Source organism: Manis javanica, chromosome 7 (assembly GCF_040802235.1).
Source record: "Manis javanica isolate MJ-LG chromosome 7, MJ_LKY, whole genome shotgun sequence".
NCBI classification, from domain to species: Eukaryota; Metazoa; Chordata; class Mammalia; order Pholidota; family Manidae; genus Manis; species Manis javanica.
In genome coordinates this window covers 37,404,477-37,429,292 of record NC_133162.1, presented here as the reverse complement: position 1 = coordinate 37,429,292, position 24,816 = coordinate 37,404,477, and the positions used below count along the sequence as shown (strand labels likewise).

The following is a 24,816-nucleotide window of genomic DNA, read 5'->3' as shown; positions in this document are numbered from 1 at the left end:
CCCCTGGGGAGTCCTACAGACACCCTAGAGAAACCAAAATACCTTCCTTGCAGGGCTGCAGGCACCTTTTTTCACTGGCTGAAGGGGGAATTGATCATTGCTGCCTGTGTCTCAGGTAGAGCAGGATATATCATGTGTTCCTTACTCTGCCCCTTGGTACTCGCTTCAGCAGCTTGAAAGGAGGCAGGAGGAAGGGGCCACTTTGCAAAGCCTGGGGCCTGGCACTTAGAGACACTCTGTGCCCACCCCATCCCCTGTGAACTTCCAGAGCTGCACACCTACCCAGTTCCTTTGTCTCTGGGATCTGCTGTGTATTAGAGGTGGACAGAGACACCGAGGCCCATCCTGTCAGTCACTCATCTACCAACCAAGGTCAATAATGCTAATGTCACTGTAGCAAACACATGCATAGCACCTGCTACGTGCCTAGAGGGCTTCCTGGGTGCCCCTGTTTCTCTGCTTCTTGATGGTAACTCAGCTCGTCCTTAAACTCCCCCATGAAATGGGGAGTAAAACTACCACCACCCCACGTTAGAGATGAGGAAGCAGGCACAGGAAGGGGTGGTTGACTTTCTCCAGGAGTCACACAGGTGGTAGAACCTGAGCTGAGATCAGGTCTTGTGGACCAGCGCCAGGGTCGGGTCTCAACCAGCTCTCCTGGGGCTGTGTGGTGGGGCTGGGACTGAGGGGCTGCTTTTCTGGGGCTGCTGTGGATTACAGGGTCTGTTGGTCCACCCGTCCTCCCTTTCTGGCTTCTGCTTGGAGACCCCTGTAATTGATTGACAACACTGATTGACAGCTCATGTCCACTCTTTGGGGTAGGCAGCTCTTGTTAAGTCTGATCCACAGGTGGGGAAACAGGAGCTCCAAGAGGTGAAATCTCACAGCCAGAGAGTGGCAGGACACAGTTCAAGCCCCATTCCCCACTGCCTGCCCGCCATTGTTCCCCACCCTCCCTCCCCTGGGTGGTTCAGGCCCAGGTACCCACTGGGGCTCCCTTGACACCTTCTGGAGTCATTCCTCCTGCTCCTGAGGTGCTTTACTGCCTTCCATGAACAGAGCACATTTGCAGGCATCCCTCCTTGCCTCTAGAGACCACACACAATGCTTTCGGGAACTCCGGACCCTATTTTAAGCACTTTATAGGTGTTAGTGTCATTTAAATGTCGTAATAATCTATGAAGTGAGCATTAGTATTGTGCCCATTTAACAGATAAATTGAGGACTGTGGAGCTTGTGTAATTTGCCCAAGGTCATATAGTTCTCAGTGGTGGAATACAGACTCTTGGGGTGATTAATACAGGACAAGGCAGACAGCTGGCCACAGTGGCTGCCCAGGCAGTAAGATGGCTGGTATCTCTTCCTGCAACTCCTCCTGTAAACAGGCGTGCTCTGTGCACCCTTCACCAGGCCTCCCCATCGTACCCACCCCATCCTGGGAGTCGCCAAGCCTGGTATACCTCCCAAGTCCCAGAGCATGTGCTCAGGGAGCCCTTTCCATGCCCCACCCTGACCAGAAGAGGTTGCAGGCAGGACCCTCCTCATCAGCTCCACCTGTACAGACAGCCCAAATCCAGGCACACATGCAGTGCACACCCATACACCCACCCCACTGGGCTGTCTTTCTGTCCTTGTCTGATCCCCTACCTGCCTCTGTCTGTCGGTCCCCCTGGGTCTCTGACAGTGCTCAGACTCCCCGTTTGGCTGCAGAACCCCGTGTGTTGTCATAACTGGCATTTGCCTCAGAACAGCCTTCGTTGCTTTGCACCATGGTGAGAGCATTGAGAGCATGCTCTCTGGCTGCCCACCCGCCCACCATGGGTCTGCCGGCGAGGTTTCTGTGCTAGCTGGCCACTTGGGCTGAGGGAGCAAGGGGTGGTGCCTCCCTCCCTCTCCATCCTTTCCCTCTTGGTTGTAGGAATGTGGCTGTCATGGCATCTGTGTTGTGTCGTGGCTGTCAGATACATCACATCTGTTCACAGCATCCTAGGCCCTCTACAGCCTGGCCCTAGTATGCCGCCAGCCTCCCTTTGTTCCCTTTATGGAGAACCACTCCACCAGGGATAGGAAAACAAGGGCTGTCCATGACCAAGCAGGGGGCTGCCCTGTGACATTGGAGGAAGATTCTGAATGCCCCCATGGTGCCCCCCATCCCCTCCCACATGTCATAGTGGTCCCTGGGAGGAGCGAGGGCTGGGAGGGGCAGAGTGGGCAGCAGGCGGCACCATCTGTGGCCGTCCTTTGTGCTGGCAGCCAAGCAATCCCTCCATCACTTCGATCCAGCAGGCCTCGTGCTTGGCATGCAAATGAGTTTCCAGATGCCCAGTGCCCCTCCCGCACAAGAAGCAGCAACTAGGGACCTGGGAAAAGAATGGAGCAATCTGGAAATTCGTTTCTGTTTGTTCCAGTGTCTCTGAATAGAATGCTTTCTCCTCCAGCTGCAGCAGATGTGTGCTGGGCACCAGTTTCTGGGCAGACACACACGGGCTGGGGGGGGGCCTCTCCGCTCTGGCACCCTCTTCCCTGTGCAAGTGGTGGCAAGATGAACCCTACAGAGAGGGGTAGGACACAGCTTTTAAGATACAGCTTGCCCACTGGCATCCCCTCCTGGAGGGAGAAACAGGTACCCTCTTGGGAGGGGACACAGGCTGGGTTTCAGCCCCATGCGCAATCTTGATTGGCCACTATATAAGCCAAGCAAATGAACTCAGTGGCTGTGGTGGGACCACTTGCTACCCGGCCCCATTCCCCATGAAAACCACCACACTTGTCTTGCCCCTTGGCCCCCAGCAGACTACTGGGAACATGGGCACCTCCCTTCCAGTCAGCTCATAGGGACTGGACAGGTTTCTCCTGTTAGTCTAATAGCTGCTTCCTAGACTTGCCCATCCAGTGAGGGGCAGGAAAGAACTCACTGCTCCCCAGGATGTCAGACCCCACTCACTGCCCACTCCTGATAGAACTTGCCCAAGCCATGGGCAGGGCCAGAGCCTGGCAGGGTCTCAGAGGGTCCCCAGCCCTACCTGTCAGGACTTTGGGCTGACAGGGGACTCTGTCCACGATCTGGGTAGTTTGAAGTGGCAGCCTTGTATTGCCACTGGGGCTTCATGCATGTGGGCATCTTCCCCTAGTGCCAGCTGAAGGTGGTAAAGGGTGTGATTCAGACAAGGCCTGAGGAGCTCCTCATTGAGACACTGGGCCTGAAGACCCTGGCCACTTGGTTTTTGCCTTCATTAAAGTGAAAATCAGGCCTCCTTAGACTTGCTTCTCTGGCAGCAGGAGCTTCCTAGTCGTCCTGCGGGTGTTGGTCCCACCTCCGGGTGAGAGCACTGAGGCCACCTGAGGGAGCTCTGTGATTCTCCCACCATCACCCAGGGGGGAGCAGAGCCAGCATCCACAGCACCCAGCCTGGGGAAGCGAGGCGTGGGTGGGCGCTGCAGGGCCTGGCGGCCGAGGTGCCTGCTGACCATCCTGTCCTTCCTTCCAGCCCTGCTGTCGTCCTGGTGCGAGGAGCTTGGCCGCCTGCTGCTGCTCCGGCATCAGAAGAGCCGCCAGAGTGACCCCCCCGGGAAGCCACCCATGCAGCCCTCCCTCAGCTCCATGAGCTCCATGAAACCCACTCTGTCACACAGGTGAGTGGCCTGTGCCCCCAGGGCGGGGCCCAGGGCCGCTGGGATGGGTGCTCGGCCCCACACGTCTCTTCGAAACGCCCTCAGGTGGAAGGAAACTCTGGGGTGGGGCCTCTAAGCAGCTGTGCAGATACTACGTTTTCTAAAATGCAGCTGTTTTCTTAAATCCTCATGAGTGAGCACTGCTTCTCCTCCATCAAAACTGGTTGCAAGGACTGGTCTCACTCACCCAGCCTGACTTCTTTGTCCCTTTGGTGGATGTGGGTTTCTTCTTCAGGCTGTAGACTTCCAACAGAAAGTTAACACTCCTGGACCCAAGGCCTTCCCTCTTTCCTGAGCAGGATCTTGAGCAAACCCAGAAATACCAGGGCCAGAAGGGATTTAGGAAGGTGACAGAGCTGGTGGTCCCACCACCAGACAAGGACAGAGCCAGCCCAGGCTGGCCAGACAGGAGCTGAGAGGGACCCCAGGTCAGGGCCAGAGCCACCAGGAGCCCCAGGTCACAGGTGGGAATGGGCTTGCCAGAAGCTGCCCGGCACCAAGGAACTGGCCGGTCCGCCCTGCACCCGCCTCAGCAGGCAGGTCCCCAGGTTCTGCTCAGAGGTCCCTTGGTGAGTTGGAGATGCACTCTGCGCACTATACCGGCTAGGCTCACCTTGGAACCACAGAGCCTGCCATGCTGCTTGCTCTCCCTGTGTGGGCCCCTCTAGGTGACCCAGAGGGCCATCTGCAGTCAGAGCTCTGACCTAGGCAGCTGCAGCTGAGAACACCTGCAGGAGACCCGGGTTACACCACTGAGGTGCTGCCAGAAAGTTGGATGCTGGCCAGGCTTTATAAATCGAATTAGAGACTGTTGACTCTCGGAGCCATAAGGGACCCTAGAGTTCCTCTGGTCTAGCCCCCTGCCTGGGCAGGATAGCTCTCGACATGCGGCTCCTGCCTCAGTCAGAAGCACTTTGTACTATCACTGACTTTGCCTCACTATTGACCAGGCTATGACAACTTCAGCTCTTAAAATAGGCCTCCTCTGTGCATGCTTCTGGGGGCCTTGGGGAGGGTGGTATTGTTGGCATTTGGGCCAAGGTAATTTTTCATGGTGCAGGACTTTTCAGGGCATTTAATATCTTGGTCCCTACCCATTTGGTTCTTCTCATGCCCCCCTTGGCATTGCAAAAGCACCCTCCCACATTTTGGGGGTGGGGTATCACCTGTGGTTAAGAACCACTGCTCTAGAGGCAAAGCTTGCCTCTGTTCACCTTCCACCTCTTGCCCCTGGCTCAGCTAAAAGCTGCAGGACTTCTCTGAACAGCTGCCTGGCCATGAGAACAGGCTGTGGCTGGATGCATCGTGCGCTGTGTACTCAGCATTTACCCTCGTTACACTTTAGCTCCTTTAACTCAGTCCTACCAGAATCATTCTGCCTTTCATCTTAGCACATCTCATGTCCTTTCCATCGTTTCCCCCTCCAAGTCATTTTAGTAAAGCTGTTGCCAAGTAGTCCCCCCAGAGATCTGCCTCAGACCTGCTTGGTTGTGGCCATTCAGACCACTGAGTGCCCCAGATCTGGACCACAACTAGCCCTTTGCCAGGCCTTTGCTGAGTTAAGCTGAAGGTATGAGACCATTTGGTTCTGGGGTTAAACAGGAAGTATGAAAAATAAGGGAGAAATGGAGACTAAGACTTAGTGAAGCAAGATTGGGAGCTGGCAGATCAAGGCAGAGTCACGATTAGGTGACAGGCGGGTTTGGCCTTGGGATTCAGAAGGAAGAAGATGGCCAGGCTGACTGTCAAGAGGCTGCCCAGAGGACATGGGCCTTGACTTTGAAAGAGATGGTCTGGGAGGTAGGTAGGTGCATTCTGTGAACTCAACTGACTCAGACTGACTTTCCCAAGAAATACTGGGGGCAGAAGAGCCACTAGTTTAGCTCCCTGTGCATACCCATGAATGACAGAATGCAAAGAGGAGCCTCTCGGAGAAGGGAGAGCTGAGTGTGTTGGAAGGCTGGTGAAGTACTGACCGGTAACCAGCTGATTCCCTGGAACGCAGCCTCCTACCAGAGGGCACTGAGGGGGCGGGCACTCTGGAAAACACCTCCCACCCTGAATGGCAGAATCAGAAGGGAAAGTCGGGGAGGGCAGGGTATTGAACCACACACAGAGATCTGCCCTTCACCCAGCTGTGAGCCATTCAAGATCTGGAAAGTGGTATCTGATCCTTAACTTGATTCTGATCTGCATTGCACTTTATTTTCCATCTTACTGTGGGGCAGTTGAGACCAGAACGTGTCATCAGCTGAACCAAGACCAGCCATGTCCCTTCAGGCCCAGGGCTAAGGCTGAGTGCTTGTGGCTGTTGAGGCCCCTGATTCAAAGTTAGCCAGCCTCTACTGTATCGTCATGAATTTCCCCGGGGGGAAGTCCCTCATTTCCAGGGAAACTCCAGCAGGGTGCGTCACCTTCTAAGTCCCTCACGTAATTTCCCAAACAGGGAAAGCCTGCGGCCAGGCAGTAGGACCCTTTCACAGTTCCTGTAGTGACCTGGACTTGAGCCAACAAATATTGCTGTCTTCCCCAGATTTTTTAATGAATGATTAAAAAAGTCATTTGTGATTAGCACATTGTCCGTATGCAAATCAGTGCTGCAAAGGTAATTAAAAGCCTAATAAATCTTGTTTACACTCTCAATTTGATTATAATCAAAGCCTGCTAGAGCTGGGGAAGCTTCCAAAGCTGACGGGTGCCACCCGTCCTCTTCCAGGTGAGAGGTTTGCAGCCCCTAGAGGAGGGGTTCCTGGGTGGTCCCTGGTCTCCCCTGGGACTCTGTGTGGGCCATGGCCTTCCTTCTGTGCAGCAGCACACAGGCCCTAGAGCCAGGCTGCTGGGTTTTGAATTCTGGCTGTGCCATCTTCTATCTGGGTTACTTTAGGCAGTTCCATAACCTCTCTGTGCTTCAGTTTCCTCCCCTGGAGAAATGGAATAACAGCAATGCGGGGCTTACAGCGCATTCCCAGGCCTAGCACACAAGATGCCTCATGGACCCAGTGCCATCAGACCATGATGTGCTCATTGGTGATCTACTAACAAAGAAGGGGCTGATCAAAATTGACCCCCAGGCTCCCTTCCTTGGTCCCATCACACCACCTTTACAGCTTAAATTGTTTGCTCTTTTGTACATAGCTGTACCCCAAGCTCAGTTTGTCATAGACCCTTCTTCTTGCCCCCAGAAAATTTTTTAAAAAAAGCAATAAGGGGGGGCATAAATCCTGCCCCATCAGTTCCAGATTGCCAAGATGCAACGCTCTTTTCCTCTCCCCCTTCCTAATGAAAAAATTTAAACCCCTGTAATATGCAGTTAGCTGCAAAGTTCCTCTCCACATTTCACCGCAGGGAAGAAAGGAAGCAGGCCCCAGTGACTGTGATGATGGAGAGCACCGTTAATGGCTCCCCGAAATTAAAGAGGGTGGGAGCTTCAGCTCCTCCCCGGCTGGGTGTTTCATTAGTGGTAACACTGTAGCCTTGCATGGAGATGGGACCAGTATAGCCAGATCAGGGAAATTAATTAGGGTTTGACAATACCCTTAATAGGAATTTGTTATTTCTCCCAAATAAAGTGGCTGTTAGAAGTGCAAAGGAAGAAATAACTCATCCCTCCCCTCCTCATCCCTCCATGAATGTCTATAGACACTGCCAGGGGAGGCATCCAGGAACCTCAGTCCCTCTTTGCGGGCTTTACTCATTTTCTCACATTTAGCAAACATTGGTTGGTGCCCATGGAGCCGGCAAACAGACATGTAAGCTATCTACTGTAACTACAGTGTGAAGAACTCTTTTATATGAAAAAAATGTGCTGAGGAAACAGAGGAAAATGCCCTTGGTTTTGCTCAGGAGAGTCCTAGGGACTCTGTGCCAGGCACTGTGCTAAACTTTACCTGTATTCATATGTTTCATCCCAGGAGAGTGTTGGTCCCACTTTACAGATGAGCAAGTTGAGGCTGACTTGGGTCATAGAAATCGTCAGTGGCCAAGCCAAGGTTTGACCCCAAGAGGTCTAACTTCAGAGGCCAGGTAGCTAACCACTGTCTGCAAGGCCTCCCCCTGCCAGCCTTAAAAATGTCTAGTCAGAGTCCCTGAATGTTTGCCATTATACTCAGTCCAGGCCACAACTAGTGATTTGATGTATAAGCTGTTTTTTTTCTGGGGACACTTTTTGGCTTTTCTCTGCAGCCAGTCTTTAAGGCCAAACTCTTTATGTATCTTCTGTCCCTTAACTGGGTGGCTTCTCAAACATGACATCCTTGAGAACCCCTGGAAGCTATACCCCTTCTTGGATCCTTCTTGTGGACTTTCAGACAGCCTTATAGCACCTGCTTCCTTTTGTTATCACCATCTTTATTTGGGGAAGTGCTGCCTTACTGGGTACTCAGCTCCCTGAGACAGTGGATGTGCTCAAGCCCACCTGGTACCCTTGCCCTCAATGAACTCTGGGACCCTGTGAACCTCTGCTCCTACAAGATGCATCTGTTAAGCCTACTTCAAGGAATTAAATGAGTTCTTAGGTGAATGTCACTTCTCATAGTTCCTTGCATCTAGAAGCCACTCAGTAAATCATAACAATAATAGCAGGAACCATTTTAAGGTGCCCAAGGTATGCTGGACATGGTCCTTTGCCTTATACATGTGAGTTCTCAATCCTCATGACAGACAGCCTTCTGAGGAAGGGCCTATTTTCATCCCCATTTTACAGATGAAGACACTGAACCCTAGAGAAAGTAGCTCCTTCATTAGCTTCCTTGTGTCCCTCTCTGGAGGGCAGGACCTCTCACTTCCTGGTGCCAGTGCCCATGTGGTCACGAGCTCACTGTAGGTGGTCAGCAAGCAGGCTTAATGAACAGATACATTTATTCATTCTTCCGCATACATCAGAGGAAAAGCACAGAGAGGTGGTGTTTCTCCTTGGCACTTTGGTTAGCAAAGATTTCCTGTACCCTGTGGGTATGTGAAGACATCATGCCAGGCACAGGTAGCCTGAGAACTCGGGGGCTCCTGGGGCAGAAGGAAAAAGGCAGGAAGGTTGTCACTCAGGCTCCCTCTAGGGGCCCAGGAACAGGTGGAGCAAGTGGAGCTCAGGCCAGTCGACCTGACAAAGTCTTCCTGGAGGAGGAGCCTAGAAAGGATAAGTGGTATTTTTCACAGGAAGGATGAAGCATCCCAGGCTGAGAAGAGGCCCAGAGGTGAGAAAGCAGCTGCCCTGCTGTTAGGAGGTGCTTGGCAGGCAGAACATTGCTAAGATCCAAAGTGGCTTCTGGCACTGGTGCCTCTGTACATGGAAAAGAATTTGGGGGGTAGTTTGGGCTGAACAGGACTGTGGCTAGGGGCAGCTTGTGGTATGAGACCAGGGCTTGTTGTATTGGGGGTGCACAGAGCTGGGCATGATTACAGAAGTGGGATTCTCGGATCCCAGGGGCCTAGGAGTCCCTCGGAGCTGCTATCAGGTATGGACAAGAGGAGGGAAGTGGTTCCCAGTGGGCGGCCCCAAAGTGTTAAGTAAGGACCTCTGACCCGACTGAGCATATCTGCTGGTTAAATAGTACTTGCCGGAGAGGAAAGGGGCTTCAGGACACCCCACAAGATCCCCTAGGCCTCCTTTTCATCACCATAGGCCCCTCACCCCAACAAGGCCCAGGAACCTGTCTTATTCTTCTGGCTGAGGGGAGTGGGCCCCGCACCCACCCCCGATAGCAGTGTGTGAGTGCAGCCAGGGCTGACAGCTGCCATGGGCCTGTGGGGGCGAGAGCCTTCACCGCGGCAGCAAGACCGTCTCCCCAGGAGATGAGTCACAGCCGTGTTGGCGCGGCTACCACTTCTGCTTCTGCAGCAGGTGCGAGTGGGGGTGGCAGGTCCCCGAAACCACTCCTGCATGTGTGTGCCTGTCTCTTACCCGTGTGTGCACAGCAACATGGCAGCAGGGCCCATGTGCATGCACATGTGTCCCCCATCCACATGCGTGCACACCAGGTACGTGCCTGGGCTCTGGAGTGAACCTTCTGGCCAGACGACGGGATACTCAGTTTGGGAACGTCAGTTAGGCTTGCTTCTCACCGAGTTTGGGGTGGAGGGGACAAAACAGGAAGGAGCCGTTTTCCGCCCACAGGGGCCACCCACGGAGCTGCAGGGCAGTTGGGAGCTTGTTTGTGAGCTGTGCAGTATCCCAGTGTGCTGGGGCCTCCCCGCCTGAGGTGGTAAGGCAGCAGCTGCCAGCCCCCCGGGGCTCAGATGGAGCCCTCCCCAAGGCCTTCACTCCCTGAGCCAGCCAGGCATGTTCTGAAAGGATAGGAACCTTGATGAGAATTGGACACCAGCCTGTGGGGTTGATGGGAGCTTGGAGGGCAGGTGTTCTGGGGAGAGAAGACAGACTCGGGCTTGTGCTGTTAAGTTCCAGGGTTCTGTGTTCAGTCCCAGTCAACCTAGCACAAGGAAAGGGGTTGGCCAAGAGTCTCCTCTTTTTTTATTAAAACCATGGCCTTTCCAGGCCTCCCTGCAAGACTCTGGTGTGCCAGCCCTTGGGACCAGGCAGTGGCCCGGGTCCTCAGGGGCCACCATGCGAGAGCAGAGCTTCTTCCAGCCCAGTTGTGCTGAGGAGCAGGGCCACTGCCTACTTTCTGTACTTCTCAGCCCCGCCCAAGCTCTGGACTCCCAGGTCCCCGGTCAGCCACCCCAGATACAGAGACTGTGAGCTGTCTGTCGCCTTTGGCCTGTGCATCTAGGCCTCGTCCCCTTTCCGCTGATCCATGTCATCTGGCCAGCAGAGGCAGGGGGCAGGCAGGAGAGCTGGGTTCCCTGAGGACAGCTTCTTTCTACAAAGTCCTAGGCCTATTGATGTCCCCCAGAAATCATGAGTAATCCTAAAGTGTGTGTTACTTTCCACTGGAGAAAGCCTTTCTGTCTGTATCCTCCCCTTTAAGCCTTATGCTTAGAGACCTCACACTGACTAAGAGTTAACAGCACCAAGGCCTGTATTGTTCAGTCTTGACTGAGGCCCACAGTAAATGCAGCTATTACACCGTGACCCGGGTTACACACACTTGTGTATAAAACCGAGACATAAGTTCAGGGAACAATACTCACCCTTACTGTGTACTCACACTTGATTACTTTCTGTTTCATTCCGTCTTTTCTCTCCTCATGCCATTTCAGTGTCATGACCTGCTCACATTTCATGACCTGAAGTTTGAACATGCTGGAAAAGTGGAGTGGGGTTGCCATTCTTATGCCCATTTTACGGATGAGGAAACTGAATACAGGCAGTCTTGAGAACTTGCGCCAGGGCCCTGAGTCAGGGAAGAACCAGTCCAGAATTTGTACCCAGGGTACAGGATAAGAGGGAAGAGGAGTAGGTGTGACGCTGCTCTTATACCAGGAGTTGAGGCAGGCCCCTCCAGTGAGCAACTTCTGAGCAGAGACAAGAAGCCAAGGGATGGCCAGGCAGAGGGGGTGTCCAGGCAGGGGGACAGCAAGCATGGGCAGACAGTCAGTGACACATACATGGGCCTCCCCTCCAGTCTGACCACCTGTGCAGGGCACCCACCCAACTTGACCAATACCAGGGCCACCAGGCAAGGAGCAGGATGCAAGACTCAGACCCCAGCTCCCCTCTGCCTGCCTGATGTGCAGGACTGCCCCTCCTTCCTAGTTGTCCTTACCACCAGGCCAGCTCCCAGCTCCCAGCCCCTCTGTACTTCCAGGGCCCGGACTGGCTACTCAGCTGGGTTAAGAGTTCTCTAGGCATGAGTGAGAACTTCTGCCTTCTGCTGACCTCCTGTGATAAAGGCACAAGCCAGACTGAGGCACGAGGCGCTTTCCTACCACACCACCCTCTGCTACCCCTTCCCCGGCCAACCTGCCGGGTACCCGACAGTGCTGCCTCGTGGCCTCACCCCCACCGGTGTGCCATGGGCACAGGTGGGGCCGCAGGTATGGGTGCTCTGCTTTTCTGCCTTCTGGGGCCGCGTCTGGGATTTTCTGTGAGGGAGAGGTGCCAGAGAGTCAGTACAGGACTCACACTGGGGAGAGGCAGGCCCGGCCCAGCACTCCTGGGGGCCGGGACCCTTGTCGGTTCCTTCGGGCTGTGGGCCCGCCAACCCTTTCTCAGGCTCATGCCCCTGCGACTCGCTCCCCAGGGCTTGCTGGATCTCACTCTGCCTCCATCACGGCAACTAAGAGGAAGCCATTATTAAGCACTTACTGTGCGCAGGGTGGGGTGTCAGGCCTTGGGTTAAGTCCTGGCTTCTGATGTTTGCGGGCTTCTCAGGAGATGTCACCAGACAAGGTGGGTACTGCTGGGCCCAAGGAGGAGACTGGGGAGATGTGGGAACAGCTGTGGTGCTCTGGGAGAGAGGGGAGCCGAGGTGGGAAGCAGGGTTGGACGGGATTAGCCAACAGGGTGAACTAATTCTGAAGTGTGAGTTTGGACTTTGCTTTGTGAACACCAGAAGCCACTGAAGGTCTCTGTGCAGAGGATCTTGGGTGTCTGAGGAAGGTTAGCGTGGTGAGGTCACGAGAGAGGTTGGGGTGGGAACGGGAGGAAGCGTGGCAGGTGGGCCTGCACCAGCCATCCAAATCGGGAAGGGAGAGTGATGGAAGGAAGCTCTTCCCAAAGGCCAAATCCCAGGACAGCTGCATGGACCTGCTGCAAGGAGTGGTGAGGGAGGGGCAGAGCTGAGACTGAGAAGGGGCCTCTGAGAAGCGCCCAGGAAGTTCCAAGGGGAAGCTGGCGGGGAGCCAGAGTGCCTACTGGAATGCTACTTAAGGTCCATGCATGGTTGAAGGAAGAGCTTAGATGGCGCCTGTGGGTGGGTCCCCCTTCTTGCTCCATAGTATGGCCTGTGGACCTAGGCTAAGGTGAGACAGATGGCCATGGGTGGCCCCTCTGCAGTGATGGGGGGAAAGGTGGTCACTTGCACAGTCCTTCACCATGCCTGCCATGCCTGTTCTAGATCAGACACTGTGCCAGGCCCAGGGATCCAGGACTGACTGAGATGAGGGTCACCAGTCTTGGCTGGGAGATGCAGAACATGGTGGGGTGATGGGATATGCCTCCCTGTAAGCCTTTGTCTGCAGCCCTTGAGGATCCCCACTCTGTCTCCCTCTGCAGTGATGGGTCATTCCCCTATGACTCTGTCCCTTGGCAGCAGAACACCAACCAGCCTCCCGGCTCCCTCTCCGTGGTCACCACGGTTTGGGGAGTGACCAACACATCCCAGAGCCAGGTAAGAGCCTGTCCTGCCCCCAGCCACAGCTGTACCTAGACAGGACCATCCCCCGAGCCCTGGGGCCCTTGGTCACCATTCCCTGCCAGCCCTCCTTGTCTGCTAGGCTCTGCCCAGCTGGAAAGACCAGCTTTTAGGGCACACCCAGCTGTGGGTATGCCTCCACCCAGGATTTGTCCACACCTGCCTCAGGAGGGTGGCACTTCCCCCATCCTAGGGCCTTCCTAGGGGAATGGCTTTCATCTGACAGACCACTGGGTGTTCTTCCCTAGCCCACGTTTACTTTGGTTGGGTAAACAGGAGAACTTCCTGGGTGTTCATGGCCCCCGCACTCCAACATCTGGAGCCTTTGACCCTGGATGGCCTGGATTAGATTTCAGCAAAATGTTGAGCTTTATACTGTGGCACATCCCTCTCCATGCCTTTAGTCAAACCTGCTTCCTGCCCTCGTTCCCTCCTCCATCCTACTTCCTCCACTCTTCTCTCCCTGCCTGGCTTCTGCCACAGCCACATGGAAGGCTCAGGGTTGATCACTGCCCTGGAGGGCACCACTGGGCTTACCTGTGGTCTTGGGCCACAGGGGCTCCTCCACCAGGATCCTGCTGCCTTCCAGAGCTGGCAAATCGGGCTTCTCTTCTCCCTCACAAAGCAGCAGCCCAGGGTCTCTGTGTGGCCTGATCCTCTGGGCATCTGGGCCCCTTTGCAGGGCAGGAGAGCTGAGAAGGCCAGGGTGTCCCAACTGCCACCTGGAGCAGACCCAGCCCCTCCTCATTCCATCCCAGGCCGAGGGTCTCATCTATGCTGCTTGGTTCCAGGCTGGGTTACTCATTTCTAATCAGTGTGCCCTGGGAACAGTTAATGCCCCATTTTTCTCTCCTTTCCCTCACTGTCCTCTGTTTCACTTTCTCCACCCACCTTGATTTCTCCTTTTTCCTCTCCATGTCACCTCTGGTACCTGCTTGGGTGACAACCACTCCCTCCACCCACAGGTCCTCGGGAACCCTATGGCCAATGCCAACAACCCCATGAATCCAGGCGGCAACCCCATGGCATCGGGCATGACCACCAGCAACCCCGGCCTCAGCTCCCCGCAGTTTGCTGGTCAGCAGCAGCAGTTCTCAGCCAAGGCCGGGCCCACTCAGCCCTACATCCAGCAGAGCATGTACGGCCGGCCCAACTACCCCGGCAGTGGGGGCTTCGGGGCCAGGTGAGCAGGCTGGCCCAGGTGGCCACCTTCAGAAGCACGATCAGCCCTCCTCTTGCCCTCCATCCAGGCAGAAGAATCAGTTTGAGACCCCAGCACCACACTTCCTGGCCTGGGGAGTGGGGCTGAGCCCTGGCACTTCCTTCCAGTTGTCACATCAGTTGAGGGAACCCAGGCACCCCCCAATCTCAGGGCCAATCTGCGGGTTAGATGCTACAGCAGCTGGGCAGCATGTGGCAGCCAGCAGCCCGTGGGGGTAGAAGAGCTTCTTTCACATTCCCCAGAGGGGCCTTTCTCTGCCTCTTACCATCATGAGTTAGAAGACACTGAGAGAGCTGGACCGGGAGAGCTGAGGAGCAGCTGTACATGGGGTGTGGGAAGACCAGCTCTACCCCGTGGGTTATTGGGGCAGAACTGCTCAGAGGCTGAGAATCCCCTGGTTCAAGAGGAAGGGAGGAATGGACAGGGAACCCCAGGAAGGTGTCCCAGGGAAGTGGGGTGGGGCAGAGGCACCCATTCCTCGTCTCGCCGCCCTGCTCTGTCCAAGACCGCCTCCTCAGGTTCACACCTCCCAGCTCCAGGGGCTGACGTCAGCCCTGGTTAAGTGTCAGCGCAGTAGGGCCGGTGGTTAAACACAGGTGCCAGGCACACCTGAAGCTTCATGGCAGCCCGCGATCCAGCTCTGCAGGGCCGTGGGCAAGTTGCTTGGGTTCTCTGAAGCTAGGTGTCCTCCAGAAGATGGGCTGAATGGGGCAGCCGAGGTGCAGCGATCTAATACACATGACAGAGAGCACCAGCTGGCACCTAGCCAGGGCGCCAGGAACACAGCAGCTTGGCGGTCACCGAGCGCCTGCACAAATAACTGCCAACCCACAGGGAAGCGCCTGTCCTCTTGGGCTGTTAGTCTGGGCACTGGGTCTAGATGCTTCCCCTGGAATGGCCCCATTCTCTCCCTCACACTCCAAGGCTTGTCGTGGGTTCCCCTTTAGACCCAGGCAATATGTAACTCTTCCCTTCTTCTCTCCCCACTGCAGTTACCCCGGGGGTCCTAATGCCCCTGCAGGCATGGGCATTCCTCCACACACCAGGCCGCCTGCTGACTTCACTCAGCCGGCAGCTGCCGCCGCAGCAGCCGCAGTGGCAGCAGCGGCTGCCACAGCCACAGCCACAGCCACGGCCACCGTGGCAGCCTTGCAGGAGACACAGAACAAGGATATAAACCAGTATGGACCGGTAAGAACCCCACTAGTCCTGCACTCCTGACCAGACAGGCAGACAGCACCAAGGAATCCTGTGGGGCTGTGTGCACTGGGGGAGCTGAAGTATCGGGTGTGTGTTAGGATGTGGGTATGTCAGTGTGGCCAGGGTGGCGTTTGGGTGCTTGTGTTTTTTTCTGTGTGGGTTGGTGGCTCGTGTGTCTGCCTATGGAGAAAGGTTCCGTATGTCTCTCTGGCCCCTCCCTACTCACCAAAAAGCAGGCTCAGTGTCCAAAATAGCCTTATCATCAGTCTGTCCCCTGGGTGGCCTCTGAAGACCAGTGCTCTCCTAGTTACCCCATGTGAGGGTTCTGCCCGGATCGCAGCTCTGTTCACATGCCCTTCAGAAGGAGGGGCTGGAAGGAGCGGGGGAGCTCCCACAGAAATCCAGGGCAGGCATGGCGGCAGGGATTACAGGAAGGGGACCGCGGGGCAGGGGGGCAGAGGTGGGAGCTGGGACTGCATTAGACTTCGTGGATGAAGGGTGTGTCTCCACTGGCCAGCGACCAAGGGCACCGCCAGAGCTTCCAAGAAAGGGGCTCCTGCCTCCATCCTCATCTACCGCCATCCTCCCACACCCCTCCCCACCCCTCCACCCTCTTCCGCTACCCTGCCTGCCTCCCTGGAAATGCTGCCTGTACCTTGGAGTGACTGACTGTGCCCCTTCCTGTAACACTCCTTGGGCTGCATCTTTCTGGTGTGGCCTGCAGAGGGCAGCACTGAGCCCAGGAGACCAGCACTCCCTGGGGCCTGGTCACCAGCTGCAGCCACACAGGAAAGTGTCCCCCGAACTCAGAGTCCCCTTCCTCCCCCACCTTTCCCTCCCTGCACTTTCAATGCATGTGGCATTTTATTCTTTTTTTTTTCTTCTTCTCCCGTTGAAGGTCTGTTCCTCTTTCCAGATGGGTCCCACCCAGGCGTATAACAGCCAATTCATGAATCAGCCCGGGCCTCGGGGGCCTGCCTCCATGGGGGGCAGCATGAACCCCGCAAGCATGGCGGCTGGCATGACACCCTCGGGGATGAGCGGCCCTCCCATGGGTATGAACCAGCCCCGGCCACCCGGCATCAGCCCTTTTGGCACACATGGGCAGAGGATGCCCCAGCAGACCTACCCAGGCCCCCGGCCCCAGTCCCTTCCCATTCAGAGCATAAAGAGGCCATACCCAGGAGAGGTGAGTGTGACAGCACACAGGTGGTGGGCAAAGTGGGAGGTGAGGAGGACCTGGGGCTTGAAAACATCGAAATGGTACCTTGGGAGGGGAATGGATTGACCTTCGGAAAGCCTGGACCAAAAGGCAAAGCCTTGGGCATCAGGGACTTCTGGGTTTAAAGACCAGCTCTGCCATTTCTCAGCTGGAAGACCTTGTGGAAGTCATATCTCCTTCTTGAGTCTCAGGGTTTTTTAGTTGTGAATGGCAGTGACCGTCCCAGGGCTGCTCGGGAGGCTTGAATGACAGGATGTCCCAGAAGCACTTTGCCGTGGGCTGGCATCCTCGGGCACTCAGCAGGCAGGACTTGCTGTTAGTATTCTCTTCTGTCTTGGCATAGACACTAGCTGGTAACTTTGGTAAAGTACAAAACCTCCTTGGGTCCACATTCCTCACACCCACATGGAGGGCTTCTCACTTCCAAGAATGAAAGATGAGACAAAACCCTGAAAATATCTGAAAGCTGTGTTGCTGAGAAGCGATTGGAAGGCAGACAGTATATTTCCCAGCTGCTCTGCTGGGAGGAACCCTGCCTGTTGGGCTGCCCAGCCAGCTCAGACAAAGGTGGGGTGAAGATTTAGGGAAGCATAACCCACACCTTCTGTCCTCCAGAACTGAGACTTTAGCAGGAAAGATAAGTTTTAAGCAGGAACCCACAAGAGATGGGGTGTATGGAGTTTACCGTGAGGTCTGAGAGGGAGGACTCCCTGGAGCAGGTGTCACAGGCCTTCAGTTAGCACTCAGAAAGGAGTTGGCAGCAGGTAGCCTATCTGGGTAAGGATATAGTGCATCTGCAGAAGACACAGGCCCCAGAATCCTGGCCTGGAACATATTCCTCAGGAGGCCTATCTTTCCTCTTTACCCAGACAAAGCCCTTTCCAGAGCATTCCCCCCAACACTCTGCTTGCACACCTGTTCTCAGAACTATGGCCTTGAGCTTGGGCTTACAGTGGGTTTAGAGCCCAAAGACCTAAAATTCCTTGGATGTCTGTGTGATTCTGTCTGTGTGATTCCCTTTGGCATCCATCCAAGCTCAGGCTAGAGGGTGACTTGGCCATGATGGAGGAGTCCTGAGTCTATGATAGGGAGAGGTCAGGGACCTCCTCAGACACTCAGGAGCCTGGGTCAAGCCTTGACACTCCAGGATGGGGCCAGAGAAGGATGGTGGCTCCGGAGGCCCTGGCTGTCCTTGGTATGTGGTAGGCAGGAGGGACAAGCTGCTGGCCTCACCCCCACGTGCAGTTCAACACAAATCTGTGCCCTCCCAGCCCTCTCCTCTCAACTGCCCATGTCCCCACTGGCCCGGCTAGGGGTGTACTTGAAGCCTCCAAGCTCCCGGCTCCCAAGGAAGTGTCTAAGGAAAAGGCAGTGGGACTCCCAGTCACTAGCCTGCAGCAATGTTGTGCTCCCAGCTCTTCCTGCCACTACAGGGCACCCTAAAACTTCCTGGTTATGTTTACTAAGCCATCCTCTTCATAGAATATTGATGCTACCAGCTTCAAAATGCCTGACACTAGGCTGTGACACTGAGTGATCACAGCCTGCTTGGCCTGACCCTGTGTGGGAAGACAGGCCTCACCTTGCAGTGGCATGCTCACAGAATATTTGAGTCTTTGGAACCTTGGGACAGAGGCTGGAGTCTGCTCACCTGTTTCCACCAAGTCTCTTCTCTAGCCTGCTGGGCAGGCCTCAGCCTCTGCTTCCTCTCCTCCAGTGATATGACGGGAACCTCAGTGTCATAGAGCAGCCACCATGTCACAACAGGGCAAGCAGCACAAAGTTCTTCAGCACTGACACAGACATCTCCCCTCCTCTGCCATCTGACCCCAGGGCCTTCTTTCATTTGTTGAGCAAGTATTTACTGGGCGCCTGTTTTTTTGCCAGACATTGGGACGCAGCTGCCTCCCAGAGCCTAGAGGACCCTGAGCCTAGAGGGCAGGAGAGACAGTTAATAGATGAGGAGTTTCATCAGACAGGGAAGAAGAAACCACTGACTCCTCAAGACATAATGGCCTCGGGTGTCTGGGTGGCAGGTGGCCCTGAGGTCACCTGATCCTGCAGATGGGGAAGGTGTCTAGAGGGTGGGGATCATTGTAAGCAGGAATGGTGTGTGTCACCTGGGAGATCTCTGAGGCCCAAGCCTGCCCCACCCTGAAGCTGTCTTCTTTGTCAACTGTCCCCTGAGAAAGGTTGTCCTTTCACCATCCTGGTCCTCCCAACCTCTGCACAGATGGCCCTAAACCGAACCTCAGTGTGGGGTACAGGGACAGCACCTCCCAGCCTCTGAATGCAGGGTGTGTAGGAAGGCCACCTGCCTGGAAGCACATCCTGCTGCCTGTGTTCCTCTGTCACTTACCAAGCACTAGATGCAAAGCGGGCTTTAGAATCAAACCCCCTCATAACGGTGGGAACAAGAGGCTCTGAGAGTTCCCCCGGAGTTTAGGGGGCAGGGTGCTCTGAGAAAGACAGCTTCGTGGCCTTCAAGCCCGATAGGCGGAAGGTAGTGTCCCTGGATGTCAGAAGAAGGGGCCTCGGCATCTGGCTCAGCCTCTCCCATGTCTGGGTGGGGAGGGTGTTTTGAGGGTAGAAAATCTCAGGGACAGCGGGGAGGGGGCTGGGCAGTCCTGGCATTCCAGAGAATGGCTTAGTTCCATGACATTCAAGACCTTTCCCCTCTCTCTTCTCTGCTGCCGCAGCCCAACTATGGAAACCAGCAATATGGACCAAACAGCCAGTTTCCCACCCAGCCAGGCCAGTACCCGACCCCCAACCCCCCACGGCCACTCACCTCTCCCAGCTACCCTGGGCAAAGGATGCCCAGCCAGCCGAACACTGGGCAGTACCCGCCCCCCACGGTCAACATGGGGCAGTATTACAAGGTGAGTCCCACCACCTCACATCTCTACCCCCACCTATGTCATCTGTCCCCTGGGTATCCCCCAAAGTCACCAGGGGACAGGCAGAGATCTCTGGGTATGTCCTCGTGTGCTGAGAGCTTTGCATGTGGTGGCTAAACCATCAGACTGGCTTTCCTTGGTTCCTGTTCTCATGGGGCTCAAGACAGTGGTTTTCCTTCTCCTTTTACTATTTACAGCACACACAAGATAATAATAAGGAAATACATTTAAAGAAGCAGCAGCCACCTAAGCATATTAACATTTCATTCTAAACCTTGTCTCTTTACATGCATGCAGGCACCAACATATTATGTAATAATTTTGAATCCGTTTCTTTCACTTGACCTTAAATCTTAAGCACATCACTATTATTCCTATAGAGTCAGAGTCTTCGTGGTTTTCACTTTTGATGGCTGCCTAACATTCCACCGAGATAGATGCACTGTACTTTACCATTCTCTTTCTGTTGCACATTGCGTTGTTCCTGATTTTTCACTTTTGAAATAACACCAACATGAGTATCTTCAGGCACATAGTTTTTTCCTTCTTTGGGATTATTATAAAAGTAATTTTCAGGAGGGAAGAAAACTCTGGAAATACTTTACATTTATTTGCCAAGGAATCCTACCAACTTACATGACCACCTGCCATGTATGGTTAGTATTTTTGCTCCAACTTTAGCACACTGGGTGTTTTCTATTTTTGTAAACTCTTGCTGAATGACTAGCTGTGGACAGGGAATGGAAAGGCTGCCCCAAAGGGGTGCCCTGCTCCTCACCCCTACACTGGGTGGCCTCTTTAGCATCCTCTGTACTCCTGCTGATTTTCATATGAGAAGGAAGAGTGGGCTTTTGATAGGTTTTCTTGCCTTCCACACTCATGGAATTATCTTGTTCAACAGCCAGAGCAGTTTAATGGACAAAATAACACCTTCTCGGGAAGCAGCTACAGTAACTACAGCCAGGGGAACGTCAATAGGGTATGTTCCCGTTTTTGTCTTAGGAATTAGTACCCACATGCACTTGTGTGCCTAAGGGGTCTGACCGTTCCTGCTACAGCCTCTCTGGGCATTAATAGGGCCTGCAGGTGGGACTGCACTCCTGGGTCACCTGCTCTTGGGCATGGTAATGCCAGGACAGAGAATCCACAGCTCCAGGTGGGTGGGCCAGGAACAAGTGTGGACCTGGCCAGTGTGGAAGAATGCAAGGCAAGAACCAAGAACATAAGGGGAAAGAGGCTGCTGGGGAGTCAGCTGCCCCCCTGGTGCTGCAGGCCTGACTCCTGGGGTCCCCCATGGAGTGGGGTGGGGGTGGAGGGTGTAGCCTGGAGTTCTGATCTGGGCTTGATCCCAGCTCTCCTCTCCTCCCAGGATTATATTAGACAAGTACCCCCTCACCCTGAGCCTGTGTCCCCTTTGTCCAATGGGCAGGGCACACTGGAGGAACTCAGCAGTGCCATGACCCATGTGAAGGGTGGACCTGCCTGTCTCATTTGTCTTTTGATGGAACAGAGGCCTGAGCGCCAGCCGGGAGGATGGGAGGGTTTCCCTTGGGAGCTCTCCTCCTCAGGGGAGTGGGGACTATAGCCCTAGGACCCTGCAGTTGGTGGGGGGTCCACAGCCATGTCCCCTCCTTATCTCTGTGACCCTATAATCTATGTGGTTTCTCTTTCCCTCCAGCCACCCAGGCCAGTTCCTGTGGCAAATTACCCCCACTCACCTGTTCCAGGGAACCCCACGCCCCCCATGACCCCGGGGAGCAGCATCCCCCCATACCTGTCTCCAAGCCAAGATGTTAAACCACCCTTTCCACCTGACATCAAGCCAAATATGAGCGCTCTGCCGCCACCCCCAGGTGAGCACCCCACTGTCCCTCCCTCTGTCTGGCCGGCTCTGCGAGGCTCCAGTGGGTGGGAGTCATGGAAGTCGGACTGCCTTTTGGGGCTGGGCTACGAATAACCCTCCTTCCCATCTGCCTGAGTGGCTGGAGGCTTTGAGAGAAGAAGCCTGGGCCTTGGAGAGCCAGGAGCAGGTGGGGACGAGGGCATGCAGATCTGAGATGGGTGGGACATGGGAAGAAGGAATGGTCGGGATGGGTCAGGTGGGCTGAAGAAACGGGCTCCCTGAGGTGTACACAGCCCAGCCTCTGTGGCCCTGCTTACACACACACACACACACACACACACACACACACACTCGGGATGGGTCAGGTGGGCTGAAGAAACGGGCTCCTTGAGGTGTACACAGCCCAGCCTCTGTGGCCCTGCTTACACACACACACACACACACACACTCGGGATGGGTCAGGTGGGCTGAAGAAACGGGATCCTTAAGGTGTACACAGCCCAGCCTCTGTGGCCCTGCTTACACACACACACACACACACACACACACTCAGGATGGGTCAGGTGGGCTGAAGAAACGGGCTCCCTGAGGTGTACACAGCCCAGCCTCTGTGGCCCTGCTTACACACACACACACACACACACACACACTCGGGATGGGTCAGGTGGGCTGAAGAAACGGGCTCCCTGAGGTGTGCCTAGGCACACAGCCCAGCCTCTGTGGCCCTGCTTACTTACACACACACACACACACACACACACACACACACCATGTGTTCCTGTGCGTCATGAGGGTGAGTGACCCCCACCCACCTGGAGCCCATGTTGCTGTGTGCCCGTGGTGGCCACAGGCTGTGGCTCATCCACCTCCTACCCCGCCCCAGCTAACCATAACGATGAGCTGCGGCTCACGTTCCCTGTGCGGGATGGTGTGGTGCTGGAGCCCTTCCGTCTGGAGCACAACCTGGCCGTCAGCAACCATGTCTTTCACTTGCGGCCCACAGTCCACCAGACACTGATGTGGAGGTGAGTGTTGGATGGGGGGCAGGGGAAATGGGCCCAAGCTGGGTGGAAGAGGCACCTGGTGGTGATATCCCTGGGCCCCAGCATTGCCCTGGAGAGGTGGCAGCAGTGTCTGTCTGCCATCTTCACCTGCTCAGCATCATGGGCTGGGCCCTGCTGTGTGTTAGGTCCTGGGGATGTCACAGGGAACCTGCGGGTACAGGGAAAAAAAACAGGCAGCCTCAGTAGGCATAGGGGCCTGAGGGCAGGGAGCAGCTGTGACCCCAGTCGTGAGGCCACCCTGAGTGGTCAGAGACAACCTCCCAGAGACTAGCTCAGACCTAAAGGCTGAGAAGGAGGTACCGCTGTGGAGGCCCTGAGTTGGCAAGGGGGACCTTGAACGTGGCTTGTATCCAGAGCCAGGGATGTGGAAAGATGAGGCTGAGTTGGGCAGGACCAGATTTGAGTCGTGCCTGCAGATTACAAGGGGCTGGCCTCCAGGCAGGGCTGCTGCTCAAACACTGGAACACCAGCATGCAGAGTCCTGGCTGGGCCAGGCCCTGTGTTCCCTTCCTTCCACACCTGATCTCGTTTGATCTTGTGAGTGAGCAGTGCTTGCTCTCTGGACAGTGAGGCCAGAGAAGCTGGTTGGCTTGTGGGGTTCTCACAGCTGGCAGGAGCAGACAGGGCTTGGGTCCTTGAACTTGTTGCTGTCCCCACCCTCAGCCCTTCCCACTGCCTGGCAGGGCCTATGACAGAGCCCTTCAGCTGCCAGGGAGCACCCTGAGGGCTGAGACGGGCCTGCCCTGGGCGTGGGCACACACACATAGCTTGCCTGTTGCCTGCCTCAGCCATACTGAGCAGGCTCAGTGAGGGCTGAGACAGAGCTGGGGTTGGCGCAAGGGCCCAGGAGCTCAGTTGCTCGGGCAGGAAGGTACAGAGTCCCGCACAGGGGTGTGCTCACCCTGCCCCCGGGGGCCTTGGCCACCGGCCCTGCTTGTTCTTCATTCTCTGGGGTTGTACTGGGGTCATGGGCACTCCTTCAGTGCCATGTCCTTGCAGCCCACCTTGCAGTGGGAACAGACCAGACGTGGCTCTGGCCTGGGTGGCTTCTCCTAACGGTTGTCCAGGATGGGCATCATCAGCCTTCCAGCTAGTCCTGTCAAATTAGCATCTGTCCTTTCTGTCCCTCTGTCTCGGTTCTGGGGAACAGGAGTCATCTTATAGGAGGGGGACTAGAGGAGATTGTAGAGGGAGCTGGGAGGAGCTGGAAGCGTTGGGGTGGGTTTTGATTGGCGATGTGGACAGGGGGAATAGCTAGGTGCGAAGGGAGAGCTTGGGGCTGGGGAACCAGTCGTGGCTGAGGATATGGGGTCCTGAGGGGTCCTAGAACTCGTGGGGCTATGGCGAGTTAGGGTCCAGGCTTCGAGGCAAGGGCAGCACTCTCACAGAGCCAATCTGGGCCTTGGACCCACCCCCAGGTCTGACCTGGAGCTGCAGTTTAAGTGCTACCACCACGAGGACCGGCAGATGAACACCAACTGGCCCGCCTCGGTGCAGGTCAGCGTGAACGCCACGCCCCTCACCATTGAACGCGGTGACAACAAGACCTCCCACAAGCCCCTGCACCTCAAGCACGTGTGCCAGCCAGGCCGCAACACCATCCAGATCACCGTCACAGCTTGCTGCTGCGTGAGTGTGGGGACTGCCGGGAGCCCAGCGCAGGAGTCCGCATCCTCAGTCCCTGGGGTCCTCAGCCTTTCCCATGGGTCTCTATCCCCCATCCCCACTGCCACCAAAGTGAATCTTTCAGAAACAGGCAGCCAGTCTCCACATGGCTGTGGAATAAAATCCTAACCCGGGTGGACCTTCAAAGCCACACTGCTCTAGCCTTAAACTTAGCCTTTTCCCCAGTTGAACTGCAGCCTCCATCTGCTCTGTGTACTCACCTCGCTACTCCCGCAGACCCTTCCTAACATCTGCCTGTGCCCACCACCTTCTTGGACTTGTGACATTAGGTGTGCCTCTCCAAGCTATGCTCTCTTCTGGCCTCATTGTCAAGAAATTGTTATATTCTAACCACCTTTTCCCCCTGACCCAGCTCCACCAAGTCTGGCATCAACTCTCCCTTCTTGCCCCAGCCCACCTGTCTTAGAATTGTATGTCTGTCTGTCCCTCAAATCTGTGACTCACTGATCCAGGACCCCATCTGAGCCATGATCCTGGCACGCAGGGCTTGCTCGGGATCTGCAGAGAGGTAGATTGCCTTCCCTGCTTTGCTGGCCTCAGTGGACGACACAGGAGAAGGGGAAGCTCTGATCCTTATGAACACAGGAGATCCTGAAGCCACCCAGAGACAGGGCTCATAGGGCCAGGGATGCTGTCAGAGTGAGGAGCCTGTGGGGCTTGTGGGGATCCTGGAAGGCTTCCTAGAGAAGTGAAGTCAGGGACGATACCCTTTGGCAGAAAGTACAGAGGGCCTGAGATGGGGAGCAATGGTGGATGAGGT

General features: G+C 55.5%; 1 protein-coding gene across 13 annotated transcripts in view; it reads left to right on the top strand.

Moving 5' to 3' along the window:
- ZMIZ1 (zinc finger MIZ-type containing 1) overlaps positions 1 to 24,816 on the top strand; it is a 223,413-nt gene that overhangs the window by 185,005 nt on the left and 13,592 nt on the right. For 12 of the 13 annotated variants that reach the window (XM_073240733.1, XM_037013333.2, XM_037013329.2 and 9 more), the window contains 10 exons: positions 3,488 to 3,632; positions 12,781 to 12,895; positions 13,885 to 14,102; positions 15,134 to 15,332; positions 16,240 to 16,530; positions 19,263 to 19,445; positions 20,365 to 20,442; positions 21,142 to 21,316; positions 22,190 to 22,331; positions 23,789 to 23,999. In XM_073240733.1, coding sequence (XP_073096834.1) covers positions 3,488 to 3,632; positions 12,781 to 12,895; positions 13,885 to 14,102; positions 15,134 to 15,332; positions 16,240 to 16,530; positions 19,263 to 19,445; positions 20,365 to 20,442; positions 21,142 to 21,316; positions 22,190 to 22,331; positions 23,789 to 23,999 — 1,757 coding nt within the window. The remainder of the gene's footprint in view (positions 1 to 3,487; positions 3,633 to 12,780; positions 12,896 to 13,884; positions 14,103 to 15,133; positions 15,333 to 16,239; positions 16,531 to 19,262; positions 19,446 to 20,364; positions 20,443 to 21,141; positions 21,317 to 22,189; positions 22,332 to 23,788; positions 24,000 to 24,816) is intronic. The other variant, XM_037013332.2, reaches the window with a different exon arrangement.